An 11,102-nucleotide genomic window follows, 5' to 3' on the forward strand; every position below is an offset into this window, starting at 1 on the left:
CTTTTTCTTTTAATTGAGTGATCCTCAGCTTGGGGATGTCTGGTGTTTCCTTCTGTGCAGATTCAGGTTACGCATCTCTGGTGGAAATACTACATAATCGATATGTTCTTAGGGATGGGGGCTCCACTTAAGGGGTTTGTGGAAGTCCTGAATCTCTAAGGACTGACCCAGAGTTATCTGTAAAAGCAAAACAAAACAAAACAACAAAACTCCAATCAGATTTTCAGCACAGGTTAAGAATGACACCGTTAATTGTATGTGTGTTTTCTTTCTGTGGATGGTAGGCTTAGGCTCTCTGCCCCTCCCTGTTTCTCCCCTCCCTGTTTCTCCCCTTCTATCCCCCCTAACTCCAAACTTGCCCGTGAAATTCAGCAGCTCCTAATGAAACCATTATTCTTTTCTGAAGCCCACTGGGGACACCCCAATTGCCCAACTCAATGCCTTCGTGGTCTTTACCCTGTTGACCTCTTCACAGGGCCTGAGCCTCACCCTCCTCCCTGAAACCTCCCAGAGCCAAGCTTCCCCAGTCTCCACCCATCCTTCCTCACCAACAAATGACAGCATGCAAGCTGGTGCTGCTGGCTCTTCTAGGAGTGAGCCCTCCTGGTGGCAGTTTATCTGGGGGAAATCTGCAGGTCCTGGCTTTTCCTGTTGCTTCCAGAAACCCCAGTGGAGACATTCTCCCAGTTTTGGCCTGAAGATAGGTCTCTGGACTTGTTCACCTCTGTAGGAGAGCTCAGCCTTCTAGTAGCTTCCACATCCCTTTCTTCTTTACTAATCTAGTGCAGCCCTGAATCTCCACTCTCCTGTCTGGACTGGCCCTGTGGATGCCTTTCAGCTTCTAGGAATCTCGCATGGAACTGTTGACTTCTCTCCCAATCTGCAACTTCTCCCTTGTGTCTGTTGTGACTCACCATCTCTCTGACATCTGCACTCCAAGCGTCAGCCATTTTTACCCTTATGTCAAAGCCATGTCTTTTCTCTAGAAAATATCTTTCCCTTCTGTCCCCTCTGCTTCTCTCTCATGGTCTGTTGTTTTGTTTTTAAATCTCTAACTAGTCTTGAGTTTTACCTTCTTTTTTCTGGTGTGCCCAGCTGGTCTGGTCCTTCCTGTTCCACCTGATCTCATCAGCTACCAGGCTTAAGTCTCATAACTTTAGCATGGCCCCAGAACCTTGAGGATTGACAGTGGATCCTTCCAGATTACCATCCTCCCCGCTTCTAGGTTCACACCCCGTGTTCCAGTTCTACCAAATCTTTTGTGTTTCTCCCAACAGATCATTGTTGCTGCTGGACCTTTGTATTTGCTTTCTCTATTTGTTAAACTTTAAAAAAAATGTTTTATTTATCTTATTGAGAAAGAGAGACAGACAGCGTGAGCAGGGGAGAGTCAGAGAGAGAAGGAGACACAGAATCAGAAGCAGCCTCCAGGCTCTGAGCTCGCTGTCAGCACAGACCCCGAAGCAAGGCTCGAACCCACGAACTGTGAGATCATGACCTGAGCCGAAGTCAGGTGCTCAACCAACTGAGCCACCCAGGCACCCCTGCTTTCTCTATTTGAATGGCCCTTCACCACCCCCACTTATTTGGCCAAATACCCAAATGTCATCCTCTCTGTGAAAACTTCCTGACATCCTCTGGCAGTTCTGCCTTTACATCTGGGTAAAAGGGGTCTAGCTCTGGCTTCCTACAGCTGTTTCCCTCCCCAGAAGGCTAGGAGCCCAGTGGGAACGTTGCTTCACCTTCTAGACCAGCACTGTCTGGTAGCATTTTCTGCAATAATGGAAATGTTCTCTCTGTGCACCATCCAATACGGAAGCCACTAGCCACTTGTGGCTCTTGAGCACTTGGAATGTGGCTCCCTGAGACTTAGGAACTTATTTTTAAATTTTATTTAATTTTAAATAATTTAAATCAAAATTTAAATTGACATATGCGGCTAGAGGCTACCATATTGGATAGCGCAGAACTTGCCCATGCCTGGGTTCCTGGGATCTTGGCATTCCCTGCCCAGATGGGGCTTGGATATGCAGCCTGGTATGTGTGTGTGTGTGTGTGTGTGTGTGTGTATGATTGTGGCTCCTCTTTATGCAGAGCCTGAGGTAGGAAGGGGAGGGGTCATGTTCCAGTGCATAGTCTTAGAATTTTTTTTAAAAGTAGGCCCCATGTCCAACGTGGGACTCAAACTCACGACCCCCAGATCAAGAGTTGCATACTCTACTAACTGAGCCAGGCAGGCACCCCAGTCCTGGAATTTTTAAGTTGAATCTGGCTTTCTGGGTCATCTTAAAGGTACATTTTTCATACTGGGGTAAGAAGATAGAATTTATCTGTATTGTCTTGATTTATAACTTTTAAATATATAGATGAATTGGGGCACCTGTGTCGCTCAGTCAGTTGAGTGTCCAACTTCGGCTAAGGTCATGATCTCACAGTTAGTGGGTTTAAGCCCTGCATTAGGCTTCGCGCTGACAGCTCAGAACCTGCTTTGGATTCTCTCTCTCTCTCTCTCTCTCTCTGCCCTTCCCCTGCTCCCTGGCATGCTCGTGCATGTGCACGCACACTCTCAAAATAAACATTAAAAAACAAACATAAAAAACCCATAAAAATTTAATTCATTAAAAATATAAAAAAATCTATATGTAGGGGTACCTGGGTGGCTCAGTCGGTTAAGCGTCCACCAATTTCAGCTCAGGTCATGATCTCCCAGTTTGTGAGTTCCAGCATTTGACCCACAAATGTCAAGAGTGGGTTTAAGGTTAGTTTCTTCACTAACTAACCCTCTGACATGCAGAATCTCCCCTCTTGCTCCCCGCTGTAGGCTGTTTCTCTCTTCCCAGGCAGGCCTGGGTCGAATTCCAGTCTAACAGAATTAGAGGATTCTATTCTACTAGTTCTGGTGCCTGGGACACTGTTGGCCCATCATAAATCATCATTGAGTAATGAGTGAAGAGGTTCAGCTGCTTGCCCAAGGTCTTGGCTTTCATCATTAGTGGCCCCCAGGTCAGCTGGCTGTTTGGGAGAGGGATCTTCAAAAGCTGGCTGTCCTTGCTACAGAGAAAACAGCAGGGGAGCTGAGCCCCCAGAGCAGGGTTCTTGTCTCTGCTCAGCTATTTTCTTGACCTTGGACAAGTCACTCTCTGAGCCCTGGTCTCCCTATCCATAAAAATGGGGCGGGACACCTGGGTGACTCAGTCGGTTAAGCATCTGACTTGGGCTGAGGTCACATGACCTCATGGTTCATATGTTCGAGCCTCGCAATGGGCTCATTGATGTCAGCACAGAGCTTGCTTCAAATCATCTGTCCCCCCTCTCTCTGCCCCTCCCTGGCTCACACTCTCACTCTCAAAAATGAGTAAATATTTTTTTCAAAAATGGGGCTAGTAACACCAAACTCGGTGTGTTGAGGATCAAAGGAAAAGAGACCCTTTCACAGGTACAATGCCTGGTATTCAGCAGGTCTTCCATAGGTGCTCCTTTAGTCAGCATTCATTAGACATTTACTGTATGCCAGATAAAGGCTCTGTTCCCCATTGTAGACCCTGATGGGCCTGGGTACTGTGAGTGGCTTGCTCAGCCTACCCTCCCTCTCAGCTCAGCAGCTCTGGGCACCTGTATGCCCCATTCCCTTTGGCTGCTGGTTGGATGGGGCCTCATCTGCCCTAGTTTATGTGGGCTTCAAACATGAAAGACCACGTTTTTCACTTTGGGGTAAGCTAGCAGAGCTGGCTGAGACAGACAGACAGACAGACAGACAGACCAACCAACCAACCAATCAATGAAGGCGACAGTTGTGGTTTGTGGCTTCTCAGCTCAGCCAGACACCCCAGAGCTTGAGAGGGGACCAAATACCTTCTTGGCACACTGGTGGCTAACCAAAAAGCTTGTCCCCACCTCCCTCCCTCTGGGGGAGCATGAAAAGTGAGACAGCCAACTTGGGTTTGAATCCTGGCTGTGTCATTTTGTAACTGGATGACTTGAGTTGCCTCACTGTTAGCAGCCTCAGTGGCCTCATTAGGAAAATGGGACCAGAATAATCCCACTCACAGGTTGTTGTTTGTAACTCATCCTCTGCAGCCCTTCTTCCTAGACTCAGTGGTTACCTCCAAACTCAGTCCTTCAGTCTTTACTCTTCCTTTGAACTCAGAATTAACTATTGCCAAGTCTGTCTTACAGACACCTCTCACTCCATAAACTATTGTTGCATCTTTAACATCATCATCCTCACTGCCATTTTTAGGGCCCTGTGTACTAAGGGCTTTATACATAATATTTTTGATATTTTATTGCAAATATTTTCTTATTTCTGATAGGAGTTCTTCAACCCAGTAATTATTTAGAAGTACATTTTGACATTTTCAAATGCATGGGGATGTCTTTTTTATGCCATCTTTTGATTATTGATTTCTAATTTAATTGCTGTCGGATAATGAGGGCTGTATGATTGTTCAGAATCGGTCAGTACTTGCCTTGTGATCTACTATGTGGTCATTTTTGTAAATGTGTGGCTGAAAGCAAAAGTGTGTTTGCCAATAATTGTTGACTGGAGAATTCAAAGTATTCACTTAAAGTAAGCTTGTCAGTTCAAATCTGCTACATACTTATTGATATTTTTGTCTGCATAAACTACCAATTCCAGAGGGAGGTCATTTAAATCTTCCTTTATATTGGTGGATTCGTCTATTTTTCCCACTATTTCTGCTTTATGATTTTGAAGCTACGTTATTAGGTGCATATAACTGTAGAATGGTTATATATTCTTGATAAATTGAGGCAGGCAAGAATCCTACTATCTCTGTCAGCAAGATGGGTTTTTGTTTTTGTTTTTGTTTTTGTTTTCACTTCTCATGTCTACCCAAGGATTTTACTTTCTGAGCACCCTTGACTTTTGACAGGAGTGGGTTATGTCTGCTCCAGCCTCCTACATTATGAGGTCCCAGGTATTGTCTTTCATTTGGATTTGTGCCTTTGAAGATTTTCTTTTCTTGCAAGCTTGGCCTTGCATTGAAAAATATCACATATGCACATACTCACACACACAGGTTTTATCTTTTATCTAGCATTTCTAGTTGTTTTGTACCAGAAGGGCTTCTCTGGACATATAGTCTACCATATTTCTGGAAATAAAATTCTCTGTTAGCTCTTAACTTGAAATTTTATTGAAATTCAAAACAATTCTATGAAGTCCTATAGTCATTTTTTCATAATGAGAAAACTGAGGCTCAGGGGTTATATGACTGGGTTCAGGTCCTAGCTCTGTGGTTCAGATTTACCAGCTCTGTGACCTTGATAAATCAGTCATTTAAGAGGACACTGAGCTCAGAGAGTGGAGCAATAGGCTTGCCTTGCAGGGCTGCTATTCAGCTTTGAATGACACGTGGACAGCTCCTACCATGGTGTTGATGCTCAGAAGACATCCATGACCATTGAATCTGTGAACACCTGGCTTATTTCCAGTCTCTAGGCCTTGCTGTCTCCAGAGAAGGGACATGTGCCTGGTCCTAGGGTCTTGTTCTCTCTTCACTGGGAGATGTTGACAAGGATGGTTCACATGGGAGATGTCTGCTGGAGAGTTACCTGGTGGACCCTAAAAGGCACATCTACTAAGATTCTGATTCTGATGCTCTACCAGGTTTGGGCACTTGTGTCTCCCAGGGCATGGCTCATGAGGGGTTGCCCATCCCTCTCCCCTGGGCTGTCCTCGGGGAAGTCATGTAGACAGGACTGTGGGGTTATTTCCCTCCTCTAACACAAGTTGCCGATAAGAGGGATAGAGCCTCTCTCCTTGGTTAGACTGCAAACAGCTTGCTTTTATTTTACTTTAACTTTTTTTAGAGAATTTTTCAAAGTTTATTTATTTTGAGAGGAAGAAAGAGAGAGAGAGAGAGAGAGAGAGCATACAAGCAAGGGAGGAGTTAGAGAATCCCAAGCTGGCACCACAACCATCAGTGTGGAGCCTGGTTGTGGGGCTCGAACTTATAAACCATAAGATCATGACTCGAGCCGAAACCAAGAGTCGGACGCTTAAATGACTAAGCCACCCAGGTGCCCCTACTTTAACTTTATGAATAGAGAATAAATGCATATGGTTCAAAACCCAAAACAGTTTAGAAAGAAATGCACTGGGAAGTCTTGCTCCCCCCTCTGCCTGGTCTACCTTGTTTCCCAGCAACTTATAGATGACTGCTTTTGTTACTTTGCTCATGTAAATTCAAGCAAATACAAACATTTATTCTTATCTCCACCTCCCTTTCCTACACAAAAGATAGCATGACATACAAACTGTCTTGCACTGTATTTTTACTTCAAAATGTCCTGGAGATCTCTCCATATCAATATCAGACAGCCACCACCGCAGCAGCCACCCCGCCTCCTCCTCCTCCTCCTCCTCCCCCTCCCCCTCCTCCCTTTCCTATGGCTGCATATTTTCCCATTGTGGAGATAAACTAGATTTATTTAATCCTTCAGTGTAGTAGCTACCTGTGGCTATTTACACTGAACTTAATTACACTGAAGTCAGATTTGAAATTCATTTCCCCAGTCACACTAGCCACATTTTAAGAGCTCAGTATAGCTACATGTGGCCAGGACATACTGGACATATTGGACAGGACAGAGAGAATGAAACATCCCTGTCATTGCTGAAAGGTCTATTTCTGGTTTCACTGATCCCCTAGAGCTGAACACCTGGCTTATTTCCAGTTTTTTATTTATTTTTTGAGAGTGGGGCAAAGGGCAGAGAGAGAGAGAGAGAGAGAGAATCCCAAGCAGGCTCACAGTTTGTGAGTTCATGACCTGAGCTGAAATCAAGAGTCAGACGCTTAACCAACTGAGCCACCCAGACACCCCTTATTTCCAGTCTTTAGGCAGTTCAGGGATGATGCCGCCCATCCTGGGATGCAGGAGAGCTAAGTGAGAGCTGCTTCAGGAGTGCTGGGCCTTCCACCTCAGATCTCAAAATTTGGGAGGCTCCTTTCAGAGGAGGCTGTTGGGTTTGGGGCAGAGACTTGACTGAGGCCTGGAAATGAGAGGGGCTCTTAACGACAGGCTTCCTAGGGGCTCCTGGGTGGCTCAGTCATTTGAGCATCTGACTCTTGATTTCAGCTCAGGTCATGATCTCACGGTTCATGATGGGATCTAGTCCCACATCTGCACTGACAGCGTGGAGCCTACTTGGAATTCTCTCTCTCTCTCTCTCTCTCTGGGCCCCTCCCTCCCCTCTCAAAATTAATAAACATTTAAAAAAAAAAACAGACTTCCTGCTTAGCTCTAACCTTCTACTCCCTCCCTTCAATCCCACCAAAATGCAATCCTGTTTTCTTTCATTCACTACTTAAGTCCTACACTGGGGATATAGGGACAGAAAAGATACAGTCTCTGCCTCGGAGAAGAAGACAGATCATTACCTCCCTATGACAAAGACTTTAAAATAGTCCTCACCAAACATCCAAAGGTCTTATAATACCTATAATATAATAGAGTGAGGATGTGGGAAAACAGGCACTGTCATCCCTTATTGGGGGTTGCAAATTGGTGCAAACTTATGGGAGGACAATTCCAAATCTATCCAGATTCCCAAAAATCTACCCCAAATTTAAAAGTGCATAACCTTTGGGGCACCTGGGTGGCTCAGTGGGTTGAGCATCTGGCTCTTGATTTCAGCTCAGGTCATGGTCTCACAGTTCGTGGGGCACATGCTCGCTCTCTTTCTCTTTCAAAACACATAGATAAGCTTAAAAAAAAAAGTGTGTAGCATTTGATTCACCATTGTCATATTTATAAATTTGTCTGACAGCTACACACAAGTGCAGGCAAATATACGTACTGAGATATTTCCTGCAGGCACCATTGTTTGTAGCAACAAAAGATGGACACAACCGAAACACCCACTAGGAGGGGACTAGTGAGATAGATTGTGACCCACCTGTATGATAGGGGACTGTGTCGATTTTGTAGAGGCAGAAATATTAAGTGAAAATAGCAAGGTGCCAAATTGTAGAGGGTATATCAGGTGCGCGCGTGCACACACACAACACACACATGCACACAGACACACACAGCTCATATATGCCCTAAACTTTTCTGGAAGGATTAATTAAAACTGCTTTTCTTGGGGCACCTGGGTGGCTCAGTTGGTTGAGTGTCTGACTTCGGCCCAGGTCATGATCTCATGGTTCGTGGGTTTAAGCCCTGCGTCCCGGGCTCTGTGCTGACAGCTCAGAGCTGTGGATTCCGTGTCTTCCTTTCTCTCTGTCCCTCCCCTGGTTGCACTATCTCTCTCTCTCTCTCAGAAATAAATAAACCTTTAAAAATAAATAAATAAATAAAACTGCTTTTCTTTTCTTTTTAATTTTTAAATGTTTATTTTTGAAAGAGAGAGACACACACACACACACACACACACAGAGCACAAGTGGGGGAATGGCAGAGAGAAAGGGGCACACAGAATCTGAAGCAGGCTCCAGCCTCTGAGCTGTCAGCACAGAGCCGGAGCAGGGCTCGAACCCAGGAACCACGAGATCATGACCTGAGCTTAAGTCAAAAGCTCAATCGACTGAGCCACCCAGGTGCCCCAAACTGCTTTTCTTTTAAACTGAGCACATGTATGCAATACCTTAAACAAACAAAAAAATTTTTTATTTGAAGAGGCACTCACTGAGTGATGGGGATTGGGCAGAGGGAGGGAGATTCCTGGGGAGCCCTGCTCAGTCATCTAAGCTCCGAAGCTCTGAGTGTCCCCAGTGACTGCACAATGAAGCTCTGAGTGTCCCCAGTGACTGCACAATTTCTCCATCGGAGGTGACAAGGCCACAACAGTCCAGAAATGTCATCCACACTGTGAGTCCATCTCCATCACTTCTGGAGGCCTCGCCCTGTCTTGGCTGTCATACCACTTGTGCCCGGCAGGTGGAAGCACAAATCCACCAAAGCATTGGTTCCAAACTTCACCAAGCCTCCCTTCTAGGATTTCCTCCTCTGTGGACCATGATTGGAAAGATACTTTCTGCCAAGCCAACCAAATTTATTAGATAATAATTGATTCAATTCTCTCCCTTTTTTTGTGCCTCACATTTCTGATCAGCACTCGCGTGAGATAATGTAGGTTTGCTGAATTCATCATTTTCCACATAAGAGGTTCTACTTAGCCTTGCCTTGTTTCCACCAGGCCTTGGGTGGTGGTGGTTGGCAATGGCCAGATTATCCCCAGGGTTGGAGGGCTCAGGCTGAGGGCTCCCCATCCCTCTCAGATTTTCAGCTGCAGTGCACAACTCCCATCCTTCTGGGCAAGAGGAAGTATGAGCACCTGGTACCAGTCTGCCTGGTGGTAGTTACTCTCCCAGATGTGTTTGGAGTCTGTCTCTTGCTAGGCTGTGAGCAATCTAATAAGGGGAACTCTTTTCCTCTGCCACTGAATCAATAGGAGTGAGCACAGTGCTGGGCACACAGCTAGTGTCATTTAAAGGTTTATTGTTAAATGGAAAGGGACAAGCATTGAGGGGATCAGGGACTAAATTCTTTTTTTTTTTTAAAAAAGGAGGCTCTAGCTAATGCCAAGGACAAGAACCCAAGGTCAAGATAAGGGTAGTGGGCACAGAATGGATTCCTTTCTTAGCAGGTTCAAGGAAAATCCTACTTTGACTTACCTGCGGGTCTCTGGCTGGGACATGAAATAAATAACCACATCTCTCACCCACCAGAGGTGCTGGTGACCTTGGCAGCAGAGGCGCTTAAATCAGGTCAATCTGGGGGAAGGGGCTGTCTCATCCCAGGGCCTTCCTTAAAATTAGGTAAATTTCCCAGCTCCTGCTGAACTTTTGTCAGTGGTTCTGAATGTGAAAGGGAAGGTAGAAGGGAGAGGAAGCTATAGGGGAAGGGACACTTATGGCCTCTGGCCTGACCCAGAGAAAGTTCAGGGCTCATTTAGTGGGCCCTCCATCCTCAATGTCTTGAAAGTGCAGGAAGGGGCAGCTGGGGTTTTCCACAAATTCTATGGCGGAATGATAAGAGCGACTGAGAGACAAGGGCCTCAAATACAGGTTGGAGATTGTGTCTCAGACCGGGGGTTCTATGTCCTCCCCAAACTCACTCACCTTTCTGGTCCACCCTGGATGAGAGGGGCAGTGGGGGCTAAGACAGCAGCTCCGAGGTGGTGTGGATTTTGAAGACGGGCAGAGAGTAAGACAGTTTCTGCCCTTTATTAGTTGTGTGCCCTTGGGCAAGTCAACTAAAAACTCGGAGTCTGTTTTCCCATCTCTAAATTAAAGATATGAATATTTACCTTCCCCAGTCATTGTAGGGATGAATGAAAGAAGACCTCAGGAAGCATTTCTGTAATTGCTAGACTTCAGGGATTGTTATTCGCGAAGGTGAGAGACCACCCTAAGTCCCTGGAGGTGACAGCGTCAAGGAGATCTTTTTCCTCCTCTGCGGTGCCTGCTCCTTCCTCAGCCTGGATGCTGGTTTTAATCCTCTGTTCCCCAACCCTCGCGCTTCTCCTTGACACCGCCTTGGTCGTCCCCAGATTCTTGCACCTTGCCTTTTCCCACAGGCGCCCCCGTTCTAAAACCCTGGGGATGTCGGTTTGCGCGCAGAGTTGGTGCAGGGTGGGGGTCTCGGTTGGCCTGGATCTGCGCCCCTCGTCTTGCTTTGGGGTTCTCATTTGCAGATGGTTCCCTCTGGTTCCCAGATCCTCTCTGGACTAAACAGATGAGGAGAGAAACAGGGGTGGGGGGCCTGGAAGGGGGCTCCCACCTTCTCAGTCGAGAATCCGAGAGGGGGACCCAGCCCTTGCGCCCCAACGCCGCACCGTCATGGGTCTCCAAGCCGCGCTCGCAGTTGCTGGGATCATCGACAAGGAGGTTTGCCCCCTCCGGCTCCCAGGCCGTGACCCCAGCCCCCACCCCGTNCCGATGGGACGCCGCTCCCGGGCCCTTGCGCGCAGCTGAGCCGAGCGCCGCCAAGCCGAGCCGCGCCGCGCCGCCGCCGCCTGCCTCTACCCTGCTCGCCCCCAGGGCCGGGAGCCTCATCCCCGCTCCCCCGGAAAGCTGGATTTCCGAGGCTGGAGGCGCCTGGCCGATTGGGTGGGGACCACCATGGGGAAC

General features: G+C 46.9%; 1 protein-coding gene across 1 annotated transcript in view; it reads left to right on the top strand.

Annotated features, from left to right (window-relative positions):
* Positions 1-10,811: 10,811 nt before the first annotated feature.
* Positions 10,812-11,102, top strand: part of FMNL1 (formin like 1) — a 25,850-nt gene continuing 25,559 nt past the window's right edge. Inside the window, exons 1-2 of the mRNA XM_077747789.1 lie at positions 10,812-10,859; positions 11,013-11,081. Of these exons, the coding sequence (XP_077603915.1) occupies positions 10,812-10,859; positions 11,013-11,081 (117 nt within the window). The remainder of the gene's footprint in view (positions 10,860-11,012; positions 11,082-11,102) is intronic.

The sequence above is a fragment of the Crocuta crocuta genome, unplaced genomic scaffold (assembly GCF_008692635.1).
Source record: "Crocuta crocuta isolate KB4526 unplaced genomic scaffold, BGI_CrCroc_1.0 scaffold289, whole genome shotgun sequence".
In the NCBI taxonomy this organism is placed as follows: Eukaryota; Metazoa; Chordata; class Mammalia; order Carnivora; family Hyaenidae; genus Crocuta; species Crocuta crocuta.